Source organism: Gopherus evgoodei, chromosome 3, assembly GCF_007399415.2.
Source record: "Gopherus evgoodei ecotype Sinaloan lineage chromosome 3, rGopEvg1_v1.p, whole genome shotgun sequence".
NCBI lineage: Eukaryota > Metazoa > Chordata > Testudines > Testudinidae > Gopherus > Gopherus evgoodei.
In genome coordinates, this window is record NC_044324.1 from 2,918,424 (window position 1) to 2,935,526 (window position 17,103).

The following is a 17,103-nucleotide window of genomic DNA, read 5'->3' on the forward strand; positions in this document are numbered from 1 at the left end:
TTCCATCCAAGCTGCTGGTTTCTTCACAGTTAACTTGCAGCAAAGCCGTCTGGCAGCTCTGAATGGCCAGGGGCAAGGAGGAAGGGGGCTAGTCTAGTCTCCTCAACTATCTTCTCCATCACGGTTCATCAGGCTAGTATCTTCCAGGCGTGCATTACGCAGCGTGGCTAACATCTGTCACGGGTGGCTCGTTCGCCCTTCCCTGGTTTGTTTTTTAAGTATCTGGTCAGAGCAAAAAACCTGGCCCTGGGAGGGGGGCTGGTCCTTTGATCCCAGGAGTTCGTTGCACCGTCTGGACCTAGCCCCCCCATGGGAGCTCCTCTTCCCGCTTGCTGGCTGAGTTCTCCCTTGCTGCTCCAAGCTGACAGGGGTCTGGGCCCCCGAGCCCCTTCCCACATCCCAGGCTCGGCTCAGCCCGGTAGGCGCAAAGATGGGCCTGGAGGCAGCGTGCCCAGAGCAGTGAGCCGGGCTACGCAGCGGTGCAGATGTCTGGTGCCGGCTGCGAGGGCATTTTTCTCGGCAGGTTGTTAATATGCGGCTGGCTAAAGCCCCATGCTCCACTCCCCCCATAGACATTAGAGAGACGCCTCTGCCTGGAGCTCATATAAATTCTTTATTAGACAAAAATAGATCTCTTCTCTTTAGTAAATCCCACCCCCACGGCACGGCCTTCGGCATCGGCCGGCTGCAGCCCTTGCTCTGCACTGGAGGCGGCTGGCGAAGCTGCTGTGGGGTGTTGGCTGGGCCCCGGTTCCCTCTCCCCACAAGGCACTGTCGCTCTCGGGCAGCAGGGCCTGAGTTGGCCCCTGCCTGCGCTGGCAGGATCTCATCTGTGGGAGCAGCCTGCCTCCGTAGGCAGCTGGTCCTCCGAGAAACAACCGGCCCCTCGCATGAGTACTGACATTGCACTTGCTAAGACACAGCCCAGCAGGGGGAGAGCTGGGGATAGAACCCAGGAGTCCTAGTTCCCAGCCCCCTGGCTCTGGCATGCTAGATCCCACCCCTATCCATGAGCAGGGGCTAGATCTCAGGAGTCCTGATCACCAGCCCCATCCCTGCTGTAACCCCCTAGACCATGCTGGCTCTGCTCTTGAATCCCGTGCCCAGGCCTTGGCATGCTGAGAGCCAAGTGCCTGCACTGATCATGCCGGGAGCGTGAACTTGTCTCTCCCACTCCCTCGGCTCCTGGCAACCCCATGCAGGGCCAGGCACCCTGGGGTGGGCCCTGGCCTTGCTAACTGCCGCGTGCTCCTGCCCCCTGCTCCTTCGGCACATACAGCTTCTCGGACACTTCCCCCTCTAGGAGCCTTCATCCCCTCGGCAACGGCCCAGCCCCTGGCTGCCTGCCTCTTCCATGCCCCCCGCTGTCTCCAGTGACCCCACACTGCTGAGATCACCAGCCCCAAGGCTGCCCCCTTCCAGAGCCCTGAGCATTAACCCCTGCTGTGCCACCACAGGGCGTGTGACCGAACTGGGCCCCCCGTTAGCCAGGTGCCTTTGGTTTTTGGTGTCTCTGACAAGGTTAAAGCTTCGAGCTGGGGGTGGGGGGAATGGCCAGATGAGAACCCCCCGCCCCATCCTGACTGAAGGGCGAGCGGGATCAGGCCTGTGTCAGGGTCAGCGAGATGGGTGGGCTGCACCCGCAGCCCAGCCACTGCCCCCGCTAGGAGCCGCTGCCCCCTGTGTGGCTGGGCGCTGGCCGGGGGAAAGGGGCAGGGCTGGCGTCTCTCCCGGCCTCGCTCATTTCCTGTGCGGCCCCAGCATGACCTTGGTGATGAAGTTGACGATGGCCAAGGCCGGCTGCTCGGGGTCGAGCTCGGCGAAGAGGTGGCAGACGTTCTCGCAGGGGCTGCCCTGCTTCTTAGCCACGAAGCCGAAGAGCCTGCGAGGGAGGAGATGAGACTGGAGCCAGATGGCCAGCAAGACGCCAGCCCCACCACCCCTGGCGCTGCCCTGGCCCCCCCATGCTGACCTGTCCCCACTGGGTCAAACTTCACCACACGGTGCCATTCCAGCCCCACTACACCCACCCCATTTCTGCTAACCCCCAGCCCTGCTGCACCCACCCCAGCCCCACTGACCCCCAGTCCTGCTGTGCCCACCCCAGGCCTGTCATGTCCACCTGCGGGTGAAACAGGGTGAAATCATAAGGACGCTCCAATCAAGAGAATCCATGGGACACACAAAATAAAAACTCTTCCCCGGGGACCTCCTCCACCCAGGCCCAGAGCAGAGCCATGCAGGTTACTGGGCAGGGTGGAGGAGGTCCCTGGGGAAGAGTTTTTATTTCAGGTGTGCAGGGGTCCCTGGAGGAGGGTCTGTCCCAGCCGTGCAGGGGTCCCTGGGGGAGGATCACTGTCCTGGCCATGCAGGGGTCCCTGGGGGAGGGTCTGTCTGTCTCGGCCATGCAGGGGTCTCCGGGGGAGAGTCTGTCTGTCCTGGCCATGCAGGGGTCCCTGGGGGAGGGTCTGTCTGTCTCGGCCGTGCAGGGGTCCCCGGGGGAGAGTCTGTCTGTCCTGACCATGCAGGGGTCCCTGGGGGAGGGTCTCTGTCTCGTCATGCAGGAGTCCCTGGGGGGAGGGTCTCTGTCTCTGCCGTGCACGGGTCCCCAGGGGAGAGTCACTGTCCCGGCCGTGCAGGGGTCCCCGGGGGAGGGTCTCTGTCTCGTCATGCAGGAGTCCCTGGGGGGAGGGTCTCTGTCTCTGCCGTGCACGGGTCCCCAGGGGAGAGTCACTGTCCCGGCCGTGCAGGGGTCCCCGGGGGAGGGTCTCTGTCTCGGCATGCAGGAGTCCCTGGGGGGAGGGTCTCTGTCTCTGCCGTGCACGGGTCCCCAGGGGAGAGTCACTGTCCCGGCCGTGCAGGGGTCCCGGGGGAAGGGCTGTGCAGGTCACAGGGTTTCTGACTCTACACCAGGGCCAGGTGAGAGAGCAGCTCTCTGGTGCTGGCCCCTGGCCCCCGGCGGGCTGTGGCTGCAGCACTGGCCCGGTCCCTCCCCGCACTCACTTGGAGGTGGTGCCGTCCGGATTCGTCCACCTGCAGTTAAACAAACAAACGGTCTTTGTCTCTCAGTAGGTAAAATTATATTTGCTCCAAGTGACAGCGATACTGGTGGGGGGGAGCTCCCGTCTACGCCGGATCCAGCCACTTCCAGCAGGGGGCGCTGTGGGGAGTGGGACTGGGGCGCTAGCTGGGGGGAGCGCCCGTCTACGCTGGATCCAGCCTCTCCCAGCAGGGGGCGCTGTGGGGAGTGGGACTGGGGCGCTAGCTGGGGGGAGCTCCCGTCTACGCCGGATCCAGCCTCTCCCAGCAGGGGGCGCTGTGGGGAGCGGGACTGGGGCGCTAGCTGGGGGGAGCTCCCGTCTACGCTGGATCCAGCCTCTCCCAGCAGGGGGCGCTGTGGGGAGTGGGACAGGGGCGCTAGCTGGGGGGAGCTCCCGTCTACGCCGGATCCAGCCTCTCCCAGCAGGGGGCGCTGTGGGGAGTGGGACTGGGGCGCTAGCTGGGGGGAGCTCCTGTCTACGCCGGATCCAGCCTCTCCCAGCAGGGGGCGCTGTGGGGAGTGGGACTGGGGCGCTAGCTGGGGGGAGCTCCCGTCTACGCCGGATCCAGCCTCTCCCAGCAGGGGGCGCTGTGGGGAGTGGTACAGGGGTGCTAGCTGGGGGGGAGCTCCCCTCTACGCCGGATCCAGCCTCTCCCAGCAGGGGGCGCTGTGGGGAGTGGGACTGGGGCGCTAGCTGGGGGGAGCTCCCGTCTACGCCGGATCCAGCCTCTCCCAGCAGGGGGCGCTGTGGGGAGTGGGACAGGGGCGCTAGCTGGGGGGAGCTCCCGTCTACGCCGGATCCAGCCTCTCCCAGCAGGGGGCGCTGTGGGGAGTGGTACAGGGGCGCTAGCTGGGGGGAGCTCCCGTCTACGCCGGATCCAGCCTCTCCCAGCAGGGGGCGCTGTGGGGAGTGGGACAGGGGCGCTAGCTGGGGGGAGCTCCCGTCTACGCCGGATCCAGCCTCTCCCAGCAGGGGGCGCTGTGGGGAGTGGGACTGGGGCGCTAGCTGGGGGGAGCTCCCGTCTACGCCGGATCCAGCCTCTCCCAGCAGGGGGCGCTGTGGGGAGTGGTACAGGGGCACTAGCTGGGGGGAGCTCCCGTCTATGCTGGATCCAGCCTCTCTCAGCAGGGGGCGCTGTGGGGAGTGGGACTGGGGCGCTAGCTGGGGGGAGCTCCCGTCTACGCCGGATCCAGCCTCTCCCAGCAGGGGGCGCTGTGGGGAGTGGGACAGGGGCGCTAGCTGGGGGGAGCTCCCGTCTACGCCGGATCCAGCCTCTCCCAGCAGGGGGCGCTGTGGGGAGTGGGACAGGGGCGCTAGCTGGGGGGAGCTCCCGTCTACGCCAGATCCAGCCTCTCTCAGCAGGGGGTGCTGTGGGGAGCGGGGCAGGAGTGCAGGCTGTGGTGGGAGCTCCCGGCTACTCCAGTCCCAGCCCCTCCCAGCAAGGGCATTGTGGGCAGTGGGGCAGGAGCGCAGGCTATGGAGACGCTCCCAGCCCCCACTGTTTGGGAGTGGAACTGTCCGTTACCTCCTGTCCTGTGGGTCCGTGCTGCAGAAGGTGATGCTGTTCACGGGGTAATGGCGCCGGAAGAACAGCCTGTTGGATCAAGCCAATGGCTGGGTGTCAGTGCAGGGCACTGGGGCAGGCGGCCTGGGGCAGGCGGCCTGGGGCAGGGCCAGCCCCCCAGCGCGAGGACTGGAGCAGGGGCTGCAAGGAGATGGGGGAGGGGTATTTGTGCTGCAGCAGGGGTGGTGTCTGGACAAGGGATGCCTGTGGTAGGTGGGGGGCAGGGTCTGGGATGCCCCATGGTAAGCAGAGAGTGCAAGGGATGCCCCAGAAAGGGCAGGGTTGGGGCCTGGGCAGAGCCTGGGCACTCCTCTTTTAGATCAGGGCAGAAGGGGGGCAGCGTGTGCATGCCCAACGAGGCTGCCCCTCTAGGCAGGGGTGTCACTTACTTCCTCTGATTGTCCGTCAAGGTGATGCCCTGGGCCGAGACCTTGAAGTGCACGAGGCAGGCGAGCGGGCGGGGGCTGCAGCTCAGGGTGCTGGCTGCCGCTTTGGCCACGGCCTGGGGGCCCGTCAGCGACTCCGTCTCCACCGAGCTGAGGTAGAGCACGCTGCAGGCTGGGCGAGGGACGGGCCGTCAGTGGCAGGGGCAGCCCCTGGGGCCTCGTTCCCCCCGCCCCCAACCCCCAGCCTCCTCCGCCACCCACAGGTCTGACTGGGGAGCCAGCTGGCCCCAACCCCCACCCCCAACTCTCTGTGACACCCCCGCCCCAGGTCCCCCTCTGCACACCCCAAGGGAAGGCCCCCCCCAGCTCAGTCCGGATCTCCCATCCAGGCCGCCCTGTGCTTCCAGGGTGGGTGGGCATGAGGCTGGGCCTGGCCCACTGTATGGTGTCCCTGTCCCCACCTGGGCTGGCTCTGTGCTGAGTGGCTAGTGGGTGGGCGTCTCCCAGGACCTCCCCAACTACCCATGGGATCCCTACCGCCCCCGTGCCACCGCAGCCGGCTCCAGCCCCAAGGGGGTGCTGGGACTGCCCACCCTGCTCGGCCCGCCCAACCTACCCGCTCCCTGCTTCAGCAAATCAGCCGCCGTGCTCACGTTGGTGGGGATGGCCACGTCCGAGGTCTCCTCCATGGGATCTGAGCGAGAGAGGGATGCTGAGGCAGCATGGGCTAGTGGCTGCAGCAAGCAACCAGGACTTCTGGGTTCCATTCCCAGCGTTGGGAGGGGCGTGGGGGGTTAGTGGTTAGAGCAGGGGGAGGGGCGAGTGCTGGGAGTTAGGACTCCTGGGTTCCATTCCCAGCTCTGCTAGGAGCACACCCTGGGGCCCAGGACTCCTGGGTTCACATGTCTGTGCGGCCTGAGTTCGTGTCAGTGTGGGGGTGGGGGATCTGGCCTGCAAAGCAAGCCCATGTTTGGGAGGGATCTGTGTGCCGGCTTCACAGAGCCTGGAGCCTTGTCCAAGCAGCTGGGAACTGCCAGGAGTCCGAGTGCATCCCCCCCACCCCACAGCAGGGCCCGGGCAGAGATGCAGGCGGGATTCAAACCTGCGGGTAGCACCCTCTTGTGGGAGAGCGCAGTCAGGGCAGGGCCTCCCTCCATTCTGGCAGAGGGGTGCGTGGAGGGTGCTGCCCCCTCCCTGGGTGCCAGAGTGGCTGTGTGCAGCCCATGTTCTGCAGCAGTGGCAGATGGGCCCATCGCCACGGGCCCCTGCGGCTGAGAGGTCCCGGGAGCCTGGGCTGGGGGTGCCCCCTCCCCCGGGTACGTACCTCTGCTGGGGATCCGGAGCTTGCAGGGCAGAGAGATAGGGGTGATGGAGTGCTGCGAGACCAGGGCGGGCAGGCTTCCTGCAGGGCACACACACAGTCAGCTTCCCCTGCCCCAGCCCACAACCAGCTGCCCCCGCACAACCCTCTTCCCCGTGCACCCGCCCTGGCCCCCTTCCTCGATGCCCTTTGCTACCCAAAGCCCCAGCTCCGGTATCCTTCTGCTTTCACCCCCTCCAAGACCCCAAAGCAGGTCCAGCCTGCTGCCCCTCCCCCGGCCAGTGCACTCCAGGCTCCCCCCTGCAGGGTGGGGGGGCAGAAGCCCCAAGAGGAGGGGTGAGCTGGCATCTTCGCAGGAGACCCAAGGCAAAGCTCCGTGCCTGGGACAGGCTGGGGTGGCACGATGCCCCCTGCTGTGGGTGCCGATCGCTGTGTGGACGACATGCCAAGGGCAGGTAATCAAGGGCTGGGGAGTTGATGGACAGGAGCGGGGGTCCCCCACCCCCCATCACTCACCAAAATAGGGTTCGTTCTGGCAGCCCTTGATCTTCACCCCCTTGGGGCCCGTCTCAATCAGGAAGTGACGCACCAGCTGCTCCATGGGGTCACCTGGGGCAGGGACTCAGCCAGGTGAGAGACCCTCGCTGCCGCCCCGAGCCCCATGCCCTGCCTCCTCCTTGGCGCCAGTGGGGCTGGGAGCACCCTGGCAATGGGATGGGCACCCAAAGGGCAATGGAAGGGCTAGTAGAGCAGGGGAGGGGGCTGGCAGTCATGACCCCTGGGTTCTGTTCCTGGCTCTGGGATGGGAACAGGGTCTAGTGGCTAGAGCTGGGGCAGGGGAACTGGGAGCCAGGACTCCTGGGTTCTGTTCCTGGCTCTGGGATGGGAACAGGGTCTAGTGGCTAGAGCTGGGGGAGGGAACTGGGAGCCAGGACTCCTGGGTTCTATTCCTGGCTCTGGGATAGGAACAGGGTCTAGTGGCTAGTGCTGAGGCAAGGGAACTGTGAGCCAGGACTCCTGGGTTCTGTTCCTGGCTCTGGGATGGGAACAGGGTCTAGTGGCTAGAGCTGGGGCGGGGCAACTGGGAGCCAGGACTCCTGGGTTCTGTTCCTGGCTCTGGGATAGGAACAGGATCTAAAGGCTAGAGCTAGGGTCGGGCAACTGGGAGCGAGGACCCCTGGGTTCTGTTCCTGGCTCTGGGATAGGAACAGGGTCTAGTGGCTAGTGCTGAGGCAAGGGAACTGTGAGCCAGGACTCCTGGGTTCTGTTCCTGGCTCTGGGATGGGAACAGGGTCTAGTGGCTAGTGCTGAGGCAAGGGAACTGTGAGCCAGGACTCCTGGGTTCTGTTCCTGGCTCTGGGATGGGAACAGGGTCTAGTGGCTAGAGCTGGGGCGGGGCAACTGGGAGCCAGGACTCCTGGGTTCTGTTCCTGGCTCTGGGATGGGAACAGGGTCTAGTGGCTAGAGCTGAGGCAAGGGAACTGTGAGCCAGGACTCCTGGGTTCTGTTCCTGGCTCTGGGATGGGAACAGGGTCTAGTGGCTAGAGCTGGGGCGGGGCAACTGGGAGCGAGGACCCCTGGGTTCTGTTCCTGGCTCTGGGATGGGAACAGGGTCTAGTGGCTAGAGCTGAGGCAAGGGAACTGTGAGCCAGGACTCCTGGGTTCTGTTCCTGGCTCTGGGATGGGAACAGGGTCTAGTGGCTAGAGCTGGGGCGGGGCAACTGGGAGCGAGGACCCCTGGGTTCTGTTCCTGGCTCTGGGATGGGAACAGGGTCTAGTGGCTAGAGCTGGGGCGGGGCAACTGGGAGCCAGGACTCCTGGGTTCTCTTCCCAGCTCTGGCACAGGCTCATTTAGCAGATTCCTGACCCGCTCTGTGCCTCAGTTTCCCCACCTACAACCTGGGGGTAATGGTGATCGGTTCCTGCTGCGGGGCTCAGCCGGGGCTGTCTGAGCGCCCCGGATGGTGGCTGCCTGGGCATGGTCTTACCTTTCGAAGGGAGGGTGAGGCAGTTGGCCGGGGGTGTCGCCACTTTGAGAGCCAGCCCGTAGGCACCTTGGAAGGAGTTGCTGTCGCGGATGAGGAAGCAGCCAGGCTCCTTGTCCTTCAGCAGGGCAATGGCTGCTCGGGGAGGGAGAAGGGAAAGAGCCTGTTTGAGCCTCCTATGCCAGCCGTCACCCCCCACGATGGCGGATGTGTGCAGAGAACCACGGCTCCCCATGCTCTGTAGCAGCCAAGCCCAGTGCTGCAGGTGTGGTGCCATTCTGGGGAGGGGCACGCTGCCTCTTGCCCCACAGGGTTCAGCTAATGCCCAGATGGTGCCAGCTGCCTGGCCCTGGATGGGATGGAATTCAGGCTCCACGTCCCAGGCTGCCCCTCCACACAGACTAACTGGGGTGACCGGACAGCTGAGCTCTGAGGATGCTCCTGGTGTCCTGGATGGTTCTGTATGTCGGGGTCTCTAGCCCCATGGGAGGGGTGTGCAGCCTACTAGTTAGGTGGGGGAGGGGCTGAGAGCCAGGACTCCTGGGTTCTATCCCCAAATGGAGGAAGGGAGGGGGGTCTAGTGGTTAGAGCCTAGGGGGCGTGACAGCTGTCAGGACTCCTGGGTTCTATCCCCGGCTCTGGGAGGTACTGGTATCTAGTGGCTGGAGCAGGGGTGGCAGCTGTCAGGACTCCTGGATTCTGATGGACGTGATGTCTAGTGATTGGAACAGGTGGGATTTGGCTCTCTGGGTTCTAGTCCCACCTCTGGAAACTGAGCGCAGCCTGGAGCAGGAGTGGAGGGCAAGAGAAAGATTTTTCCTACTTAAAAATATATGAAATGGCTGCTGCTAAATTCTAACCGACTCGTGTGTGAACTGAATCAAGGTAAGCCCTGCCCCCCAGCACACTGTACCTTGGTCCCGGGACAGGTTGGGTTTATACCAAAACTTGGACGTATCCTGGACAAATTTGACGTTGCTGTGGCTCTCCGGCTGCATGTCTGAAAGGGACGAGCGGGCCCCCGGAGAGCCGGACGGGGATGCTGGTGAAAGAAAACCGTGCTCACGTCTCAAGCGGGAACCTACTAAACTGGAGGGCTCTCGCTTTCCGTCATTGCTTTGTATTTTCTTCCCTGGCTGCTTTGCATAGGACCGGGGAAAACAGGACGAAAGCAAATGCCCCGTCCCTAGCCGCTGGCGTAGCTAGTTTCCTTCACGTGCTATGGGACGGGGCGGGACGTGACATTCGCCACAATGGCTCCTGGCTTTCAGCCCAGACTCTTCCAGCAGGGGGCGCTGCAGGGAGCAGGGCAGGAGCGCTGGACATAGGGGGAGCGCCTGGCTTACAGCCCAGCCTTTTCCAGTAGGGGGGTGCTGTAGGGATCGGGCAGGAGCACTGGCCATAGCAGGAGTTCCCAGCTAGTCTGCCCAGCCTCTCCCACTAGGTGGCGCTGTAGGGAGTGGGGCAGGAGCGCTGGCTGTGGGGCAGCTCAGACCCTCACTCCCTGGGCTGGCAGATTATGAAGGGCCCTGGCGCCGTCCTCCCCTCCCCGCAGCGGAGCCAATCTCCTACCTGGGTCCGGCCTGGTGGTGTCGGGTGCGAAGGTGACGTGGTGGCCCGTCCCAGTGCCCCGTCCTGGGGGCGAGCTCCTCTCCCAGTTGCCAGACACTAGCGTGTGGCGCTTCTCGGGCAACGGCGGCTGCTGCGGCGAATCGCGGGCGTGGCTCTGGCTGGGGGAGCCTGGGGGTGGCGGGCTCCTCTCCCTGCCCGGGTAGTAGGCTGTAGCGATGGGGAAGGCAGGGGTCGGGGAGCACTGCAGGTCGGAGGGGCTGTAGGAGGCAATGGGGCTCGGGAGGGGGCTGCCATTGGGGCAGCGGGCCAGGGTGCCCGGGGCCAGCTCGGCTCTATCACTAGGCAGGTGCCCATTGTAGGAGGCTGGGTTCCTGAGCGTAGCTGTCGCTCTGCAGCTGGTGCAGGCCTGGCTGTGGACAGGCGCGCCCAGGGGGCTGCGCTGGGCCAGCCTGTCCATGCCAGGGGGCAGCAGGTGTGCTGGGGTCCCATTTCTGGGGGGTGAATCAGGGGAGACAGCTGGGCAGCTGGGGCCATTCAGGTGACTTGGGGCTTCTCCCGGGTTCACCCTGGATAGGCCGGTGCCCTGGGGTGGGCTGGCGAGGCTGTGGGCTCGGGGACAGGGCTGCCTCAGGGCCGGCCCATTGGCCTGGGCCCTGGAGGTGGCTCCGTGGCCACAGGCCTGTGTCGGAGAAGGGGGCTGCGTGGGGCTGGGCGCGGCCCCTGGCAGGGCTGAGCTCATCTCTGGGGTCCTCTTGGCGCTGGGTGGGGCCGTTTCCTCCGGGCTGGAGCACGCTGAGCTCTCCTGCAGGCTGGCAGCCGGGGTGCCGCCTTTGGGCATCGCGGGGCTGTGGAATCACAGAGGGGGCACACTCAGTATCACCCTAGGCACCAGCTAACACATGGATGGCAGGGCACAATACAACCCGCAACCCACAGGAGGCAGATAGAAGCTTGTGCCATGGCAGCAGGGCATAGGCTGGTGGCTCCCCAGGGGACCCCTAGGAAGCTGTATCTAGTGGGGATGATACAGCTTCCTAGGGGGTCCCCCTAGGGGCTGGGAGCTTTGACCCTGAGACACCTGGTGCGGGGGAGAAGTGCCCTGGGCATCATCAAGGGGTATGGGGCGGGGCTGGCAGGGGAGCTGGTCTCCTTCGAGTGTGTGTGTGTGTGTGGGGAGACTGTTTCTGGCCCTCGGACCCCTCTGCCGCTGGGCCTCGCTGTGCCCACCCTGGGATCCCTGGGTCCAGCTCTGTCCCATGGGTGACTCCATAAGCGTCCCCCGCCCTGTGCATGGGGCCGCACGCACCTGTCTTTGCTCTGCACCGGACTGCTGGTGTGCAGAGGAGTCGGCGGGCCCGACAGCTCAGGGGGCGCGGGGCAGGCGGCATGAGCCTCCCGGTGGGGCTGGTGCAGGGAGCCAGGGACGTCTCGCCAGGGCGCCTCCTCTCCATGGCCCTGCATCTCTGGGGGGAGAGCAGCTGGAGTGAAAGGCAAGCCATGCCCCCCACCCTCCTGGCTGTCAGCCAGATTTCCCTCCCTCCCTATCGGCCACATACCAGCCCCCTCTCCCTACAGCCATTAGCTACCCACCATCCTCTTTTAGCCACCACCAACCCCCTCCCCTGCCTGGCTGTTGGCAAGATTACCCACCCCCCATTAGCCACACACCAGCCCCCCCCCGGGCCATTAGCCAGTCCCCACCATTAGCCCGGTAGCCGGTGCCATATTAGGCACTCACCAGCGGGTATCTGGTCCTGGTGCCCCGGGTGTGGGTAGCCCTGGCCTGTCTCCGGGGACTGGGGCTCGTAGCTTTGGTTTCTGGAGGCCGGGTAGGCCGAGCTGACGGGGGATGCCGAGCCGGACGGGGGCGAGTGGTAGCCTGGTGTGTACGGCCGCATGTCCGGCGGGGAGGTGCAGGGCCTGGCCGGGGACCGGCCGTAGAAGGGCGGCTGGGGGCACTGAGTGGGGGTGCCGCAGGCATAGGCACCGTGGGGCAGCAGGGCGGGGTAGGGGGGGCCATAGCGGTAGTGGAAGGTCTCCAGGCTCTGCTCCATGCCCTGGTGGCCCTTCTGGTGGGTGCCGGGCATGGGCTGGGCCGGGTAGCCGTGGCCGAAGTGCGTCGGCATCTTGGCGTGGGCGGGCTCGAAGTCAAACACCTCGTGATGCCCCCGGGTGCGCTGGCTGTAGGCGGCCGGCATCAGCAACGGCACGGGCTGGCCGGGGTGCCCTGCCCGGGACAGGGGGGACTTGGCACTCTCGTGGGCCCACTCCTCAGGCTCACGGCTGCCCAGGGTGCAGGCCGTAGAAGGCAGTGGTGGGGGGCAGGCCGGCTTCCTCGTGAGCCTTCTCCTGGCAGTCCTGGCAAGGGCACAGCTCCAAGCCGCACCCTGGCTCCTCTTCCAGGAGCAGCACCTCCCGGTAGCTGGGTGGCTTGTAGGCCAGGTCCTCTCGCTTGCTGGAGCTGTGAGGCAGCTCATAGACGTAGGGGTGGGCGAGGGGCTGCAGGCCCTCGGAGAGGGAGCGATACACCCGCCGCTTCTCCCCCGGCCCGGCCTCCTGTGGCAGGCAGGGGTAGCCCTCGGCGGGGTGCAGGTGGACTCCATTGGTACTGTAGACCAGCCGCCGGCGCTCCAAGGTGCCCTCTGGCCTGTAGTAGGCACCGCTGGGCAGCCTCTCGGGGCTGTGGGCGCCCGGGCAGCTCTGCGAGCGGTAGCCCAGGCGGCAGGAGCAGTGGCGGGCTAGGCCGGGGCGCCGGCTGGGGTACGGCAGGGGCCCGAAGGGGCTCATCTCCACCAGGTCGTCTTCCAAGATGGCCGTCTCCCTGTCCCTGGCCCCATTGCTGTGCGGGGCATCCCCCAGCTCCTGGTGCGGGGATGCCCCCCTCTGCTGCTTGGGGGTCTCCGGCCTGGCCTTGACCCCGAAGCCTCCAAGCAGCCTGTCCAGCTCCTCCCGCTCGGCCGGCGTGGGCAGCAGCTTGGCGGGAGGGGAGGGTTCGGCCAGCATGGAGGAGTGGCCCGAGTCGCTGCTGACGGAGAGGAAGCGGCTGCCTGGCTGGGTGGAGTCCGCGCTGGCTGGGCTCCCGCCGCCGGCGGAGAAGCCACTCAGGTTCCGCTTCTTCTTGATCTTGGCGTAGAGGCTGCCGTCGATGGGGCCGCGGGTGTGGGCCATGTCTGTGGGGGAGCAGACAGCAGGGCCCAGTCAGGGCTCAACGCGGGCACCGACCGCACAGGGATGCCAACACGTGTCATCAGCCACAGGCACCTGCACATGCTTGCAGAGTGGGATTCGTCCCTGCCAGCAGGGGGCAGCACACACACACACACACACACACACACACACACACACACACATACACACACACACACACACAAACTCCCATTCATACTTTTGAAAATCTCCCCGAAACCCACAACCTCATGAACACAGAGACCCTCCCCTCCACACACATAAAGTTACACACATACACACACATACACACATATACAGAGACACAACCCAAAGAGGGACATACAGACATGAACACACACATACTCATGGACACACATGCACGACTTCAGAAATTCACTTAGTCTCGTTCCACCAGGGGGTGCTAGACCCCAGGAAAAACCCTTCCTGCCAATGACCAAATATCCCAGACCGATTACGTTCCCACAAATCTCCTGGTTGCTTAAGACATTCATGTCCTGCCCCCTCAACCCAGCCCCTCAAATCCTCCCCCAAATCAGAGGAACCATCACAGACCCTCACGTCAATCCCTTTGTCAATTCACTCCCCTTGGTTTGGAATCTCTCTCTGCAAAACTGTAGGTCCTACACAAACACTGGCTCTTGCTTCAGGGGTGGGTTTTGCTGCCGCCCCTTCTCTTTCCACGCTAGGCGCTGTACATATGCCACAAGCAGCTGGCCCCAAAGCGATCGCTGTTACAGCCAGTTGGGGATTTACTGACAAAATGGCATGTGGGGGGAATTCATCAGACAAATGCTGATTTAGCAGAAACGGTTTGTGAAGCCGGGGCGGGGACGGCAAATCTCCCGGCTCGAGCCATGTCTGGAAAAAAGTTTTGACAATTTTGAAAGAAAACGTTCCATGGGGGGTGGGAGGGGAGAAAGGGCAAAATTGAACCAAAACGGTTCTGAGTGATCGAAACAAAACATTGACCCATTGGGTCCATTGGCCCAAACTGACATTTTTCCCCCCGGTTTTTCAGTTCACAGATTTTTTGGAGGTTTTGACTCTTCGTTCTGATTTGAGAGAGGAACATTTTTGAAACTCTGGAAAATATTTGTGGGGCAGGGAAACCATTTCCTGCTTCACAGTCTGAACAGACAAAGGGTGGGAGGGGAAACTGAGGCAGAGCGAGGGGCAGCAGCTTGGCCAAGGCCCCAGGGCAGCGGCTGAGCTGAGAAGAGAAGCCTGGTGTCCTGATTTCCACCCAACCCCGTAGTCACATTGTTCTGTATGAGCGGCCTCATAGCCCTGGCCAGTAGCTCCGGTGGCGTGAGGGAGTGGGTGGCTGGGGGTGGCTGTGCTGGTGCCCATAGGTACCTTCCAGGCTGTCCTCGTGACGGAGGTTGAAGTTCTCGTAGGAGTCCCAGCGCACCATGGGATCGGAGATGTTATAATCCACTGTGATGGCTGGGCTGTTCCGTAAGGTCTCCAGGCCTGAGGGGAGAGAACCGGTGAGGGCCACGGGCTCCAGCTGGGAAATGGACCCTGTGTAGGCTGCTCCCGCAGCCACGGACTGGGTTGAGAGCAGCCTAGCCTGGGGGGAGACACCTGGCTATTAGGGGGGCTCCCACCAGCTGGGGGAGGTCTCCTGGCTCAGGGCAATGGGACTTCTGGCTTGGAGGTGTCGATCCTGGCTTGGTGGGGGAAAGGGGAGGTCCTACCGCCTTGGCCCAGGGGGCAGGGGATTCCTGGGCGAGCTTGGCTGAGTGCAGCAGGGTGGGGGAGGCTTAGGGGGTGTTACCACTCGGGGGGGGGACTCTCCCCACTCCCCGCCTGCCAGCCCCTCACCTTTCATCTTCTCGGGTCCGGAAGAGAAGACGAACTCCACGCTGGCTTCGAAGGGGAAGCGTTCGTCTGGGGAGAGGAGAGGAGAGGGTAGTGAGCCGCGAACAGAGGAGCTACTGGCTGAGGACGCAGTAAGAGCGGGTGGCGGGTCCAGCACAAGGGGGCAGAGGGGAGCACAGGGGTCCCAGGTATGAGGGGGCAGGGAGAGCAGAGGGGTCCTAGAGGGGTCCCAGGTACGAGTGGGGGCAGGGGAGCGGAGGGGACCCAGGTATGAGGGGGCAGGGAGAGCAGAGGGGTCCTGGATATGAGAGGGCCAGGGGGAACAGAGGGGTACCAGGTACATGGGGGGCAGGGGGAGCAGAAGGGTCCCAGGTATGAGGTGGTAGGGGGAGCAAAGGAGTACCAGATACGAGGGGGCAGGGGGAGCCCAGAGTTCCTGGATATGAGGGGGCAGGGGAGACCCACGTATGAGGTGGTACGGGGAGAAGAGGGCTCCTGGGTACCAGAGGACCAGGGGGAGCAGAGGGGTCCCAGGCACCAGGGGGCAGAGGGAGCAGAGGGGTCCCAGGCACTTGGGGGCAGGGGGCGCAGAAGGGTCCTGGGTATGAGAGGGCCGGGGGGAACAGAGGGATCCCAGGCACTGGGGGGACAGGGCGAGCAGAGGGGTCCCAGGCACTGGGGCAGGGGTGCTGAGCGGCATGCAGATGCCCTGGGAGCAGCCCAGGGCCGGGAGTGGTCAGCCCCCCGGGGAGGTGGCTGCCCCGTTTGGAAGCTGCCCGTGGCACCGCCCCCTGCCCTGCTCACCTTGCCAGGCCTCATCCAGCTCATCCTTCCCGAACCAGAGCTGGGCTCCGTGGATGGTGCACGTGTGGAACTGGACGCGGAAAACCACGTCCCGGTCAGAGCTGCAGGTCTGCTTGTGGTAGCACTTCACCTGGGGGAGAGGAAGTAGAGTCAGCACTGCCCGGCAGGCAAGAGAGCCTCAGCTCCCCCGGTCGTCCTGCTCTGTTGCTAGTGCCCCCTTCCCTGCCAGGCTCAGAGCCGACAGTGGGGGGGCTCTGGACTTTGTGCCCACTCCTTACCCGGCAGAGGCCCCCCCCGGGAAGCCCCTTCCTGGAACTGGCTGTACTCACCATCACGTCCCCTTTCAGCAGCAGGGCTGGCTCCAGGGTGACACAAAGCTTCTGGGGGCCGGGGCCCGGGACACTGCTGTAAGGGAGGGCAGAGAAACACGGGGCTGGGATCAGAGCGTTGGGGGCCGGGCCCAGCAGCTCGCATGCAGCAGGTGCCTCATACTCACTAGATCCCCGAGGTGTAGACGAGTTGCATGGACTGGTAGATCTTCCGGATGGGCTGGTAGCCTTGGGCGGGAGGGACGGGTTAAGGGAGGGGGAGAGGGCGCAGAGGGTAAGGGGGCAGGCTGTTCCAGCCAAGGGCTGAGCCAGTCTGGCAGGGAGCCCTCGTGATTGGCTCAGGACACAGGGGCGGGAGCTCCCTGGCAAGGGTGCAATGTCACACCCATACGTGCAGGCCGTTTGGGTGTAGCCTGCACCCCCAAGAGAGCATGGCCGGTTCAGGACGTGTGTGTGCCCCGGGACTCTGGGGGTTGTGCCTGGGAGTGTGCCCTTTTGCACTCCCCGGCAAATTTGCATGTGTGAGCGTGGCCCATTTTGCACATGCCGATGGGCTAGTGTGTTTGCACACATCAGCATGTTCACGAGGGCTCGCTTGCACGCACCGTTGGTTGGCGTGCACACAAACATACACACTTTGCACAGGTCTGCCAGTCCACACATGCTTGCTCATTTGTGCACGTGTGAGTGTGCTCATTTTGCAGATGCCGGCAGGTTCACACTTGTGTGTGTGCGCCCATTCTGCACATGATGGCAGGCTCGCCCGTGGGTGTGCCCTTGTTTTGTGCACAAGGGCTGCTTCACCCTGCGTGGGCGGCACATTTTGCATGTGTGATCGTCTGCAGGCACCCCGGGGCCGGAGTCTGCGTGTGTCCTGTGGCACTCACCTCCACTGGCCTCGTAGTTGGGGATGGCGGGAATGAGGACGTGGTGCAGGAACAGGGTGTTGCTGTTCATCTTGATGGTGCCCGACAGCAGCCCGCTGAAGTAACTGATGTACCTGGGAGTGCAGGGGGCACAGCTCAGCCCCAGGGTCCTGCCCCCCCGAGTGGAGCTGGGGGGAGGGGCCAGCCAGTGAGAACCCTCCC

General features: G+C 64.4%; 1 protein-coding gene across 1 annotated transcript in view; it reads right to left on the reverse strand.

Moving 5' to 3' along the window:
- Window positions 1–592: 592 nt before the first annotated feature.
- Window positions 593–17,103, reverse strand: part of TNS2 (tensin 2) — a 50,871-nt gene continuing 34,360 nt past the window's right edge. Inside the window, 19 exon segments of the mRNA XM_030554516.1 lie at window positions 593–1,882; window positions 3,004–3,033; window positions 4,567–4,635; window positions 4,995–5,163; window positions 5,608–5,685; window positions 6,316–6,393; window positions 6,829–6,921; window positions 8,301–8,432; window positions 9,211–9,339; window positions 9,870–10,714; window positions 11,176–11,332; window positions 11,608–12,145; window positions 12,147–13,039; window positions 14,415–14,531; window positions 14,886–14,951; window positions 15,687–15,816; window positions 16,016–16,091; window positions 16,183–16,243; window positions 16,903–17,015. Of these exon segments, the coding sequence (XP_030410376.1) occupies window positions 1,741–1,882; window positions 3,004–3,033; window positions 4,567–4,635; window positions 4,995–5,163; window positions 5,608–5,685; window positions 6,316–6,393; window positions 6,829–6,921; window positions 8,301–8,432; window positions 9,211–9,339; window positions 9,870–10,714; window positions 11,176–11,332; window positions 11,608–12,145; window positions 12,147–13,039; window positions 14,415–14,531; window positions 14,886–14,951; window positions 15,687–15,816; window positions 16,016–16,091; window positions 16,183–16,243; window positions 16,903–17,015 (3,916 nt within the window). The 3' untranslated portion in view covers window positions 593–1,740.